At 52.8% G+C, this 14,383-nt stretch overlaps 1 protein-coding gene across 1 annotated transcript in view; it reads right to left on the bottom strand.

Annotated features, from left to right (window-relative positions):
* GLP1R (glucagon like peptide 1 receptor) overlaps positions 1-14,383 on the bottom strand; it is a 38,250-nt gene that overhangs the window by 14,858 nt on the left and 9,009 nt on the right. The window contains exons 3-7 of the mRNA XM_047796792.1: positions 14,257-14,364; positions 5,910-6,028; positions 5,487-5,593; positions 565-718; positions 1-47 (exon numbers count right to left, since the gene is read on the bottom strand). The exon at positions 1-47 is cut by the window's left edge and continues 113 nt beyond it. Coding sequence (XP_047652748.1) covers positions 1-47; positions 565-718; positions 5,487-5,593; positions 5,910-6,028; positions 14,257-14,364 — 535 coding nt within the window. The remainder of the gene's footprint in view (positions 48-564; positions 719-5,486; positions 5,594-5,909; positions 6,029-14,256; positions 14,365-14,383) is intronic.

The raw sequence follows: 14,383 nt of genomic DNA, 5'->3' as shown, positions 1-14,383 counted from the left end.
ACGCAGTACTGCATGAGGAGGAACACCAGGCGGCAGCCCAGAGAGTCCTGGGGGCAGAGGAAGAGTCCGAGGGGGATGACAGCTCGGCCCCCGCCTCTCCTGCCCCCCCCCCCCCGCCCCCGATCCCGCCCCGGCTGCTCTCATGCCGAGGTGAAGGCAGGATGAGAGAGCTGACACCTTCCACCTTTTTCAAGAACTTGACCTGCTTTAGCTCATTGGGTCCACCTGGGTGGACAAAACGAACGTTATCCCAAGACAGGTGAGAAACTGAAGCTCAAAGAAGATAATTCACTTGCTTAAAACGTCATTAAACAGACCTGGAAATTCAACCCAGTCTGTCTCTAAAAACCACTACCCTGAGTCAAACTAGAACTCTCTAAGGCAGGGCAGTAGCTCCCTCCTTAGACTGGGGCCTCCCCACGGTGAACGGCCTCTCCCCTCAGACTGGGGGCGCCCTGAGGACCAGGCTTGGGAAGCTCTTGCCTTTCTTTGTGCCAGGCCTGAATGGGCTTGTGGAGACTGACCTTCACCGACCACCCATCCCTCCCTGGACCCGCCACACACCTGGTAGGAGAGAAGGCCGTCCCACTGGTGCTGCTGGGCGGCCGTGCTGTACATCCACTTGAGGGCTGCATCCTTAATGAAGACGGACAGTGCTCGAAGGATGAAGGATGCAAAGAGGTTCAGGTGGATGTAGTTCCGGGTACAGTGCAGGTGTCTGTGGGAGAACGCAGGGCTTTTCCTGGCATGCTGGCCAACAGTTCGGCTCCACACCCTCTGGTTCTCAGGCTCACACACACCGCAGGCATGTGTCCCGCTCTGGGACCCTGCCCCCGTCTTTCTTCCTCTGAGTATGCCCTTCTTCCCCATAATCTTGAAGATCCTTTGGGTCCAACTCCAGTCTTGACTAACTATGAAGCCTTCAGTCGTGTGGTTCCGCCATTCCCACCCTCATCCACATTCTATCCTTCTCTCTGCTGCATCTGCTTTTCTACAAAGTCATGTGTAACCCAAGAGGTTTGTGTGAGGACCGCTTTCCCTACTGGGGACCTGCTGGGTTTCTTGATGACAGGCTCACATCTAACATGCCTCCGGGCTGCCTTACAGAACCAAGAATTCAAAACGTGTGGATACAACTTCAATATCCTTTCATGTAAAGATGCATAGCAAACTGGAAACAAAAGGGCATTTCTTAACCCGCTCAGAGCTAATTGCTTAAACGAGGAGGAGACATCTTTCTTTGTCTGTTTGCTAGTTTTGTCCGCCCCGAAGCATATGGAGTTCCCCGGGCCCTTAACCCATTGAGCAAGGCCTGGGATCGAACCATGGTTCCTAGTCAGATTCGTTAACCACTGAGCCATGATGGGAACTCCTTGACTGAGAAATTTTACAAAGATTCCCTTTAAAATCAGAATAGGAGTTCTCTTATTATGCAGAGGGTTAAGGATCTTGTATTGTCACTGAAGTAGCTTGGGCCACTGCTGGGACATGGGTTTGATGATCCCTGGCCCTGGGAACTTCCTCATGTCACAGGTGCGGCCAAAAAGAAAAAAAGTGGCTAAAATCAGGAACAAAATAAGGATTATCTAGCCGTAAGAGACTTTCATCAGCCTCTTGAACATTGTACTGCAGACTCAGGCCACTATAAGAAGACAAGGGGAACAACGCATAAAAATTGCAAACAAAGACACAAAATTGTCATTGTCTGTAAATTATAGAGGATCTTCGTAGGAAATCCAAGACAATTGACACACAAATCATTAGAACTAATCAGAGTTTATTCAGCAAGGTTGCTGATATGTATCTTTATGTATAACAGCAAAAGCACAATTTAGAAGTAAATGTAAAGGAAATTTTTTTTTTTTTGTCTTTTTGCCATTGCTTGGGCCGCTCCCGTGGCATATGGAGGTTCCCAGGCTAGGGGTCTAATCGGAGCTGTAGCTGCCAGCCTACACCACAGCCACAGCAACGCGGGATCCAAGCCGCGTCTGCAACCTACACCACAGCTCACGGCAACGCCAGATCGTTAACCCACTGAGCAAGGGCAGGGACCGAACCCGCAACCTCATGGTTCCTAGTCGGATTCGTTAACCACTGCACCACGACGGGAACCCCAAATGTAAAGGAAACTTTAAAAATTCATTTGTACAAGATTTTACTGGCGACCTAGAAATAAGTCTAACAAAAGATGGGCAAGATTTCTATGGAGAATACAGTAAAGCTGGCTTAAAATTATTAAAGAAGACTCAAATTAATGGAAGATTCATCAGATTCATGCAAAGAAAGACTCACTGTCTTGAAAGTGTCAATTATCTTGGCATTAATGGATACATTCAATAGGGCTATAATAAAAATTCCAACAGTGTTGGGGGTTTTTTTTGTTCTTTTTTTTGATGGAACTTTAAAAAATTTATAAAGAAGACGGAGTTCCCATAGTGGCTCAGCAGTAATGAGCCTGACTAGTAACCATGAGGATGCAGGTTTGATCCCTGGCCCCGCTCTGTGGGTTAAGGATCCGGTGTTGCCGTAAGCTATGGTGTAGGTCTCAGATGAGGCTCAGATCCCATGTTTCTGTGGCTGTGATGCAGGCCATGGGCTGCAGCTCCAGTTCAACCCCTAGCCTGGCAATCTCCATATGCCGAAGTTGTGGCCCTAAAAAGACAACAACAAAAACAAAATTATAAAGACAAGCCAAAGGCTAATAATACAGACATTCCTAAAGAACCACAAGATAGGGGCCCTTGCTATAAGAGAAATAAGATTTTAAATTAGTCTATAGTAGTTGAGGCCCCATGGTATTGGAAAAAAGACAGATAACTAGACCAATGGGAAAAAATATCCAGATGACAGAGACCCACCCAGGCACAGATGATGCTTGCTGCATGCAGAGGAGGCATGGCAAACGAGACAGGGAGTCAGGGGCTACCAATAAATGGTCCTGATGCAATTAATGAAAAAAGAAATTAAATCTCTTGTAGACAAAAATAACGTCCAGGTTCACCAAGGAGCCAGAAGGGAGGTGCAAAATTACAACCCTAGGTAAGGAAAGTTTCTTAAACTAAACCAGAAAGAAATTTGGTCTTTGGAAAAAAAAATTGAAAGTTGTTTTATCAATTGGAAAAAAAGAATTTTTATCAATTGATAACATTTATTGATAAATTTTGTTTGTCAATAAAATCAGATACACTGCCATTAAAATTTCTTGCCGTTGGAGTTCCCGTCGTGGCACAGTGGTTAACGAATCCAACTAGGAACCATGAGTTGCGGGTTCGATCCCTGGCCTCACTCAGTGGGTTAAGGATCCGGCGTTGCCGTGAGCTGTGGTGTAGGTTGCAGACACGGCTCGGATCCCGCGTTGCTGTGGCTGTGGCGTAGGCTGGCGGCTACAGCGCCGATTAGACCCCTAGCCTGGGAACCTCCATATGCCACGGGAGCGGCCCAAGCAATGGCAAAAAGACAAAAAAAAAGAAAAAAAAATTCTTGCCATTAAAATTTAGGACTTCTGTATATAAAAGGAACCATAAAGTGAGTGAAAAAATACACCACAAACTGAGAGGATATAGCCTGGATTACTGTCCAGAATATATAAGGAACCTCTAAAATTAAAACAAACAAAAAAAGCTGATGTGATGGAAGATAATAAGAAAAAAATGTGTATATGTATAGATAGACAGATCTATCTATATATATCTTGCCCATATATATACACACATATAACTGGGTCACTTTGCTGTGTAGCAGAAATTGACACAACATTGTAAATCAACTACGGTTTAATTTAAAATTTAAAAAAAAATTTTAAAAGTACAAGCTAAATAAGCCAGTAAAAAAGCAAGCAAAGGATATGAACAAGCAAATCCCAGAATGAACATAAAAAGAATGCTAGATCTCTCTAGGAATCAGGGATCCGCAGATTAAAATCATCATCATGAGATATTTCACACACTTCAGATGAGCAGCAATTAGGCCTGCAAATAGGAATTATTGGTGAGGATGCTGAGGGAACTCTCAGGTATTACTGGGAGGAGGGCAAACTGGTATGATCACTTCGAGAGCGACTTCACAATACGGAATAAATGTGCCACGACAGCACGTGGTAGCCCGGCCAAGCAATTCTCCTGGGAGGCAATTCTCCTGGGGAAATGCAAAGGGGTCATGGGTTCGAATGCTCATCATCGCATGGTTTACACATCAGGGAAGAAGAGAAAGAGAAACACGTCAAATGCCCATGGAAAGGATGACAAATAAATAACCTGTAATATACCACACAGCAGAGTGACCGAATGAAACAGAACTGCCTGTGTCAACGTGAATGAACCGCACAAACACATCATATAGGGCCCCAAACAGCACTGACAAGAAAGGATATGTCCAACATGCCATTAAAAATATGTAAAACCCACGCTATACATTTTTATAGATAACTTAGAAATGTGATAAAAGTATAGAGAGATGCGTGGTAATTAGAAGCGGCCCCCTCAGGGGTTCCCTCTGGTGGGGAGCGGGAGGGAGGGTCTCGGGCTGGATGGTGTGTGGGCACAGGTGACTGGAGTGTCAGACACTGCATTTTCGCATCTCTGAACGCATCACTATAAAAGGGGAGAAAATTCACCAAGTGAATGCATTTAAGGAGCACTGACTGTGTGCCCAGCCCTCACGCTGCCAGGAGCCTTGGGGACCACAGGAGGAATGTCACCTCTCCTGTTCCTGCTGGCCGGTCTCCTGAGCTCCCTGTCCTGGGAACCCTTCTGGCCTTGAACCCAGCCCTCCTAGCCCACCATCATCAGTGCAGAGGGAGGGGGAAGAGCCTAGTACTTTGCAAGGAATGGCTGATCTAGGTTAGACTCAGGGAAGAACTTTCCCACAGGCGCTGACAAGCTCCAAAGGGAGCAGAATATCTAAACCCCGGAGGTCTTGTCTAAAATTGTACTCAATTCCCGATCATTTAGGCTACATGTGTTCACCAGAGAGGACCTCCCCTACTCCTAGCGTCCGTTGTTAGGTGTGGGGCATGTGGTGTGTGTGTGAGTTTTTCCTCTTTTGCAGTATTGTACGCACATATTCACAGGGGAGAGACGAGTGAGTAGAGATTAGACTAAGGCCACCATATCGTGGCCTGTGTTTTCAGCCTCATATTCTTTTTTTTTTTTTTTTAAATTTCTTTCTTTTTAGGGCTGCTCCTGTGGCATATGGAAGTTCCCAGGCTAGGGGTCAAATTGGAGCTGCAGCTGCCGGCCTACACCACAGCCACAGCAACGTGGAATCCTTAACGCACTGAGTGAGGCCGGTGATCAAACCCGCATCCTCATGGACACTAGTCGGTTTCTTAACCCACTGAGCCACGACGGGAACTCCAGCCTCATATTTTATGTATAAGCTCTTGGACTATCTCTTCGGAGTGGACCCCCTGCGCGGTTGCTTCGGCTTGGTGAGCCCTCCTCTGTTTGAGGACAGGGTGGTGGCTAGGGCCGAAGGCGACCCCTTACCTGAAGCCCAGGAGGATGGCCGAGGCGATGACCAGCGCGGAGAAGGAGAGGGCGTAGCCCACCGTGTAGATGACGTAGAGGGACAGGAGCTGCTCCTCCGGGGAGCTCTGTGTGCACACGGGGGAGACGGTGTCAGGCGTGGCCCGCAACTCTCCTCTCCCACGTCCTTCTTCCCCACGGAAGTGGGATGAGGCGGCGGGTCCAGAACTAGGAGAATAACCGATGGCCATGGGTCTCAGATTTCCAGGGCCCTGTTCCCAGGCCAGAGATGGGCAGACACCACCTCTGTCTAGAAAGCATGGTGGGCACAGCCCCAGAGGCAGGGGTTGAGCAGACAGCCACAGACCGACTTTCCAGCTGCCCAGGTCCCTGCTGCCATGAAGCGGGCACCCTGCCACTCCGTTGCTCGCTAGCTCAACTCACTCGGTCCCCGTGCTTGGACTCCTCACACTCGGACAGGTCCCTCCAGGGCAGGCTGGAGTTGTCCTTGTGCAGCCACAGGCCGTCAGCCGTGCAGAACCGGTACACGTGACCCTGCAACACTGCGGGGAGAGACGCAGGAGGGACCTGAGTCCTGGCCAGAGGCCACCAGGCCCTCCCTCCTCCCCACCCCGAGGGTCACCCCTGCAGCCCCAGAAATGACCGCTCAGAGTCAGCCTTCCTCTCCTGCATATGCCTGTGTGCCCCAGGGACAGAGGGTCACCCAGGTGACCTGACCAGCACCCCCCCTCAGTGTTTTCTCTTGGCCAATCTAGAATGCATTTTGATAAATTCACACTTTTAAGATGAGTCCACTCTAGCCCATTTCCACATTCCTGCCTCAAATCACATTGCAGACAAGGTTTGGTGCTGACTAGCAGTGGCCCTGACAGACCCACAGCCACCCCCGGTAATTTCTTTTTTCTTTCTTTTTCTTTTTTTTTTTTTTTTAATTTTATGGCCACATATGGAAATTCCCAGGCTAGGGGTCTAATCAGAGCTGCAGCTGCTGGCCTGCACCAGAGCCACAGCAACACCTGATTCAAGCCGCCTCTGCAACCTACACCGCAGATCACAGCAATGCTGGATCCTTAACCCACTGAGCGAGGCCAGGGCTCGAACCTCAATCCTCATGGATACTCGTTGGGTTCTTAATCTGCTGAGCCACAATGAGAACTCCCCTTGTGATTTCTGATTCTCAGAACTCAGTGCCCACCTCCTCAGGCAGAGCAGACCTCAGGAGCAAGTGGGCACAGAGCTCCTGAGAGAAAGAATAAGACATAGCTCAGGGAGCCCCAGTCTGAGGGGAGACTCAGCCCTGCCTCAGGGAGCCCAGTCTGAGGGGAGACTCAGCCCTGTCCTCAGGGAGCCCAGTCTGAGGGGAGACACAGCCCTGCCTCAGGGACCCCAGTCTGAGGGCGGGACACAGACCTGCCCTTACGAGGTTCTAATCTGATGGAGGCCAGACCTACTCTCAAAGATCATCTGATTAAAAGGAATACATAGTCAACCATAAAGACACAGCCCTTAGGGACTCTCCATTCAGAAAGGGGAATCAGCTCCTCCTTTCAAGTAGTTGGAGATAGAGACTGTCTTTGTCCCAGTCTGAGGCGGGGGAGAGATCCTGTCCTCGGGGAGCTCCCAGGGTGAAAGAAGGAAGTACAGTCCCTGGCTTCAGGGAATCAAGACGCTCATAGAACAAAACAAAAGGACTCAGAAAGAAACAGCCTAAGGGCAAACTGAGATCACGCAGAGGTCCAGCAGAGATGGGGCTGTGACATCTGCCTGTACCCATTCACACCGTGTCTGGGCATCTGGAACTGACGCAATCGCCCTGCTGTGCTTCACGTCCACTGCCCGGGGAGGTGGGTGGCTTGTGGCTCCAAGTTTACTGTGAGGTCACAAGAGGGGCCAGGGGCTTACTTACGTCAGAGGAAGTAGAAGTCTGGCCCAGGGCCAGGAAACCAGGGACAAAAGCAGGGAGAGGCTTAGCACAGGGGTTTCGATGAGGGGAGCTGGAGCTTGAGATTTTAAAATTCTATTTTTGGGCCATGCCCACAGCAGGCGTAAATTCCTAGGCCAGGGATTAAACTGGTGCCATAGCAGAGCCTTAACCAACTCAGCCACCAGAGGGGAACTCCAAAAAAATATATATATATTTTTTGGCTTTGGAGGGCCACACCACGGCATATGGAGGTTCCCAGGCTAGGGGTCGAATTGCAGCTGCAGCTGCCAGCCTTCGCTACAGTCACAGCAGCGCAGGATCTGAGTCATGTCTGCAAAATACACCACAGCTCACAGCAACGCCGGATCCTCAACCCACTGAGTGAGGCCAGGGATGGAACCCGCAACCTCATGCACACCAGCTGGGTTTGTTTCCACTGTGCCACAGCGGGAATTCTTCGAAGGACCTGTGTTTTAAGAGACTTCCCCAAGAAGAGAAACCAAACCCTGAAAAATCTAATGGTGGTACTTCCGGCAGTGGGAGGAGCAGGGTCCCAAGAATGCCCTGATGCATTTATGAACAAAATCAGGCAAAGACAAAAGCAGAGAAGGGGAGGCACTGGGTCTGATTTTAGCAACTGGAAGGGCCCCCAAATGCCTCTCTTATCTGCTGCGTGGATGTCTGGAATTCTTCACCAGGGGTTGAGTCTTCTGATAGGAGGCCCCAACCAGTCTTCAGTGGTAGATGAGCCCAGAGCAGTGATAGGGATCTGGGCCGGCTCCATGGGGAGAGAGACTGATGTCAGAACCTTATCTGGCAGCCCATTCTGTTGGGAGGAAGTGGGAAGAAAAGAGGAGGCAGAGGGGCTGGGGAAGGGAGAGGACATGGCAAGGGAGCCCAAAGCCTCAAAGTGCCATTTCCCCAGGACAGCCTGCAGCAATGTGACCCAAATGACACCCACTTGCCACAGCTGGCGCAGGGCCTGGCACACAAGAGGCACTCTGTCTGCTGCTTCTCTGCCTACAGGCCCCCTTTGAACCCTCTCTTGGTTTTTGAACACCTGCGGTAGGCCTGACAGCTTTGAACATCACAACCACTTTACAAGGCAGGCACAGCTAATCCCATTTTTACAGACGAAGAAACTGAGCCTCTGAGAGGCCAAGCGATCTGCCTAAGATCATCCAGCCAGGAAGCAGCAGAATCAGGATTCGAGCCCCCAGCTCTTAGCCCCCAGAGGCCAAAAGTTAGCAGCCAGACTCGCTATTAACAGTCAACAATGGCCATGTGCCTTTTCTCTGCTTGTCCTCCGACCTCAGATTTGCCTGCATGCAGTGTCCTCCCAGCAGGTCCTCATGCTAGCGTGGGCCCCTGACACCCCACGCCACTCCCGGGCCCCCTGCTCAGGGCCATCTGGGAGGATGGGGAGGCGGTGTGTGCACAGATGTATGTGTTACTGGCACAGTGTCAGGGGATCGCTGCGTCCCTGAGAAGCTCAGTGAGCCTATATAAGCGCGTCTGTCCCTTGTCCTTCATTAGCAGCAAATATTAAAAGGCAGGACTGGTTCCTGGCCGGGCCATGGTCCCCAGACGCCCATCTTGGCTGGAGATGGGGTGGGTCTGGGCACAGCCTGGCTTATCAGCTCAGCTTTATCTGGCCCAGGAACTGCTGGTAAATCACAGCCAGAGGCTTGGCTCCAGTCTTGTCAACACCAGGAGGCAGCCGGCCGCATGCCAGGAGGCCCAGGAATATTTCATTAAGTCAGACTCTGGTGCTGGAAATAAAACCCCCAATTAAACACTTCCCCTCCCGGAAGCTGCAGCGGCGTCTGTAATCAAGCTAACAGCCGCCCTTCCACGTGGACGCGGGCACTCAGGGCTGTAGAGAGCCGCTCATGAATCCATTAGCTCCTGCACCCCGGCAACGGCAGCGGCCAGCAAGGACTCCTGGGCCCTCATCTCCCAGGCCAGGAAGCTGAGACTCGAAGAGGGCAGTCACAGGCCCTCCGCAGAGTGCTGGAATGAGGGTCAAAGGCGGGACTTGAACCCAGGGCATCAGCTAGGGGTGGGGGTGGGGGGGTGCGTCCCATCACGGCCTCGGGGGAGGAGCCGAGGTTCTGAACCACAGACTCAAGTTCGACTCCTGGTTCTGCCCTCAACTAGCTGTGGGATTTGGGACAGACACCCCTGGGTCTGTTTTCTTATCTGTAAAATGGGGACTATAATAACTTCCCAGGTCTGTGGTGTGAGGATTAGGAGATAAAGCACAGGAAGTGCTTGGTGTCCAGCAGGCCTTCAAAGCACAGTCACAGTGGAAGCTGGAAGCCCTGCTGCTGCCACCTCCCAATTCCTCCAACCCCTCACCCCCGCCCCGCCCACTCTGCCCACCGGGGCTGGGCTGGAGCTGAGGAGACCACCACACCAGAACTCCTCCAGGACCAAGCTGGAGCCCGAGTTTCCCTGTGGTGCCCCGGGCCTGTCGTGAAAACTTCTGGGCTCAACATTACTCAAGGGGGGCACGTGCCAGAATCTCGAAAAATTGTCAGTTATAACCTTTTTTTTTAAAGCATTTTATGACTTTCCTATAATTAGACCCAAGCTAACAAACAGGTAGGGATCAGGAGGGGGTGCAGCTAATGAGCCTGGAATGATTCGTAATGAGCAGATCAGCTGTTTGTGGGTAAACGAGGTGGCTGGAGGTTCCCCCGGGTGGCAACAGGCTCTCAGGAGCCACGTCAGCCTCTTCCAGTTTACAGAAGAAATCTTGTGAGGCATCTCCTTTGAACACCTGCCTTCCTTGGCTCACCTGCCCCTGCTCTCTCACTGCAACCCCCAATTCTGAACTGGAGGGGTCAGAATTCAAGGGCTGGCTCTGGCGATGCTGAATAGCTCTGAGGCCTGAGGCCTGGCCCCACTTCTGAGGTGGCGCCTGGATGAGCTCCCTCCCTGGAGGGGCCACCTTCCCCCTTCCCCCTTCTCCCTCTCCATCCGCCTGTTCTTTCACACTGGCCCCCATGTCACTTCTTTCTGGAAGCCTTCCCGATGCCACACCCCAGGCAGAAGAGATGGCTCTGAGCTCCCTCCACACCCCTCCTGGGCCCCTGAGCTGACTTCTTCAGCTCCACGAGGGAGGTCTCCCCTTCTCCCCAACACCCACACACTCACACCCCACTACAGTCTCACCATGACATCCCTAGCTCCTGAGAGAGACCTGGCCCGGATAACTATTGGGGTTTTTTGTTGTTTTGGGGATTTCTTTTCAAGGCCACACCTGCAACACATGGAAGTTTCCAGGCCAGGGGTCGAACTGGAGCTGTAGCTGCTGGCCTACGCCACAGCCGTGGCAACACTGGATCCAAGCCGCATCTGTGACCTACACCACATCTTGCAGCAACGCTGGAGCCTTAACCCCCCGAGAGAGGCCAGGGATCAAACCCACATCCTCATGGATACTGGACAGGTTCTTAACCCACTGAGCCACAACAGGAACTCCCCAGGTACCTGGATTTTTCTGTATGTTTGTTTGGTTTTTTTCTGCTTTTTAGGACCGCTCCCGCAGCATATGGAAGTTCCCAGGCTAGGGGTTGAATCTGAGCAGCAGCTGCCAGCCTACCCCATAGCCACAGCAATGCCAGATCCTTAACCCACTGAATGAGGCCAGGGATGCCACTGAGCCACAATGGGAACTCCCCCGGGTTCCTGTTTTGAATTTAATTCTTTCTCTAGGCACTCATCCTTCTGCCTGCTCTGCATCCCAGAAGGCTGCCCCCTGTGGACAGCACTGCTTGGGCTCCCCGCTGGGTTTGGCCCATGAGAGGACCAGTAGAAGGCAGAAGGGCAGAAGGAGAGAAAGCCTGGGGTATTTCTCCCGTGCTCCCTTCTTGCCTTGATTCCGAGCTTCTGGCAGTGGCTCTGTCCGTCTGTGACCACGGTCCTGCCCTGCTAGTGGCCTCTCCACCACCGTGACCTCCAGCTGCCACGAGGGCCCCATAGCCCCGTTCCTGCCCCATAGCCACTCAGGGCCAGGGATGCTAAAGCTTCCCACTATAAGGCCCTTGGTGCTTTATATATTTTATTGGCCCTTAACCCGGCTCAGCCTCTGTAAGTGGCCCCTCCATTAAAGTCTTTTCAAATTCCCAGCTGAGTGTGTTTTCTGCCAGGACCCTGCCTGAGACCTGCCCACCCCTAACTCCCACCGTGAAGTTCTTCCACAGGCTACTCCCTGGACAGTCCAAGGAAGTTCCAGAACTATCCCCTTCCTGCTCCCCCATGTCCTGGGAGGGGGTGAGGGAAGGCTCCAGTGCCAAGGGGGCAGCCAGGACAGGCCAGAGACAGCAATTAGGCTGCAGAAGCTCAGGGTGGGTGTCCCTACAAGTCCCTGACTCAGGGAGAGGGGAGGGAGAGGCAGCGTCTGTGATCCGCGTGTCGCACTCAGAGTGAGTTAGTTCAGTGAGGAGGGGAGGGGAGGGGAGGGAGGCTGGCAGGGGGCCTGCGCGGTGGCCGTTATCTTCATGGAGAAAGCAATAAAACCGTGTTCGCTCATAAACGGGCACCACCAGGACCTATTTCCTGCTCAAATAAAATTAAAGGTGATGGATGGAGCTGCGAGCGGCAGGCAGAGCTGGGGGTGGCTTGGTGCTGAGTGATGGGCCCTGTCCTGGGCCTGGCTCCCGGGGGTCTAGAGGCCCAGCCCAGGCTGGCCAGGCTGCCAGTCCCAAACCTTTGGGGGGGCAGGGAAAGTGTGTGTGTGGCAGGAAGTGGCGGAGAGTACGTCGGGTGGGTGGAAAAAATGAACAGGGTCCATTTTTTAAGAACCTGCCATCCTCCCAACACCTGGCTTTATTTCATCTCCCACATGGCGAGCTGCGGCCCAGAGAGGTCTAGAAATTCGCCCGAGCTCACACAGCCACTCAGAACAGCATCAGGCTGAACCATAAGATTGCAGGACTCAACTTTTTCAGCTAGAGGGAGGGGGCGGGCAGCTCGCTGTCCTCCCTCAGGATGTGCCCGGCCAGCAGAGGCCCAGGCCACTCACCTGTCTCCTTGCCCAGAGCCACACACACAGGAACACCCACACACATAGGCACATGTACTTGCACACGCACTGGAGGAAGTCAGGTGCAGCAAAGGCACATACTCTTTTTTTTTTTTTTTTTTGGTCTCTCTTTTTTTTTTATGGCCACCATATGGAGGTTCCCAGGCTAGGGGTGGAATCGGAGCCATAGTTACCGGCCTACACCACAACCACAGCAATACAGGATTCAAGCCACCTCTGTGACCTACACCACAGCTCACAGCAATGCTGGATCCTTAACCCACTGAGCGAGGCCAGGGATCGAACCTGTGTCCTCATGGATGCTCGTCAGATACGTTTCTGCTGAGCCACGACAGGAACTCCCACACACACTTACATTAAACCAGACTCCTGGCCTGATTCCCGGGTCTGCTCCTCACTCCCCATGTGAGCTTGGACAAGTCCCTCAGCATCTCGGTGCCTCAGTTTCCTTCGCTATAAAACGGATCATCAGAGTATGTGCCTCCCAGGAGGAAACGGGCATAGGTACGTGATGCGCCTGCAGCAGCTACAGCAGTGAATGTGAGGGGCACTGATGGCCCCCATGTCCTACGCTGGTGCTGGCCTCTTTCCAGGCCCAGGCGCTCCCTGTGCACCTTGGGGACAGGTGGGTGTGCAGGGAGGGGAGAGCAGGAGCAAGCCTCTTAGGACTCCCGCCTGGGCTTCATCTGACCTCAGTCCTGGGTTCTGAGGTGAAGCTCACCCTGCCGGGTGCCCTGATGTTCCACTCAGGGGCCGTCTCCTCCAGGAAGCCCACTGGCTTAGATAGTATGCCCTCATCCTCACGCTTGCTTCTGGGCCAGTTTCTGCTTGGTCTCAGGCCCCATCAAGGCCTGTACCTAAGAGCACAGGCTGGCTTCAAGTCCTGGCCCTGCCGTACCACGTCATCTGGAGCAAGTGGCTTAAACTTTCTGGAGCCTTGGTTTCCTCATCTGTACAAGAAGCATAACCACGGGGTAGTTGTAAAGACAAAATGAATACTCTGCTTTGGGGGCAGGGCTGGGCACATAGCAGGGACTCAATTAATGCTGTTATTATTAGTATTGGGTAGTGTCTTTTCTCCCTTATTGAGACTGAGCCCTTTGAGGCAGAGGTGCTCGTCTCCTGCCGGCCTCCCTGGAGCCTGGGATGGATGGTAGGGGTGGGGGCACATTAACTGCCCCTCCCCACAGAGCTCCCCCTGCAGCCTCTGTAGGTCCCTACTCCAAAGACCCTCTCACCTACCCAGTCACACCTGTCCCAGCACAGGGTGTCCCCTGCAGACAGGAGGTGAGCCAAGGAGGGCCTGGCAGACAACCATACCCATCTGGGTTCATCTGAGCAGCCAACCACTGGAGTTAGGAGAGGGCTGTAGGCCACTACCAGGCAGGGGGCACCTACAAACACAAACATCACACACACCCTGCCCCCCCCTCCCAGCAATGACACCTCTGGGTCACCCTGCCCCCACACCACACCCCCAGGCTCTGCTCCTATCTGACTCAGTTTCCTGGCTACTAGATGCAGGGGGTTGGGGAGGGTCTTAAGTCAGACCCCACCTGCCAGCATAGGCCTCAGGCCCAGGTTACACCTGACATCCCCCTCACCCCACCCCCACCCCTGCTCCCTGCCCCCAAGGAAGGACAGGCAGACTGCTGTTAGGAGGCCTTCTGGAGTGGGGAGGGCTGTGTCTCAGCAGAAAGGAAGCAGCATGTCCCCGGCCCCAACTCCACCCCCACCAGGGGCTCCTGGACACTGAAAGGGGGGTCCATGCGTGTGCGAGAGAGGGGACTCACCGCTGCTGGCCCAGGGCAGGTACCAGGGACAGCTGACATTCACAAAGGAGCCCGGAGGGCCATCTGGCCAGCAGGCGTAGTCGTCAAAAGTCCGGTTGCAGAACAGGCCTGGTGCAGGGGGACAGTG

Source organism: Phacochoerus africanus, chromosome 9, assembly GCF_016906955.1.
Source record: "Phacochoerus africanus isolate WHEZ1 chromosome 9, ROS_Pafr_v1, whole genome shotgun sequence".
Lineage (NCBI taxonomy): Eukaryota > Metazoa > Chordata > Mammalia > Artiodactyla > Suidae > Phacochoerus > Phacochoerus africanus.
The sequence above is the reverse complement of the archived record's forward strand: the minus strand, read 5'-3'. Positions and strand labels throughout refer to the sequence as shown.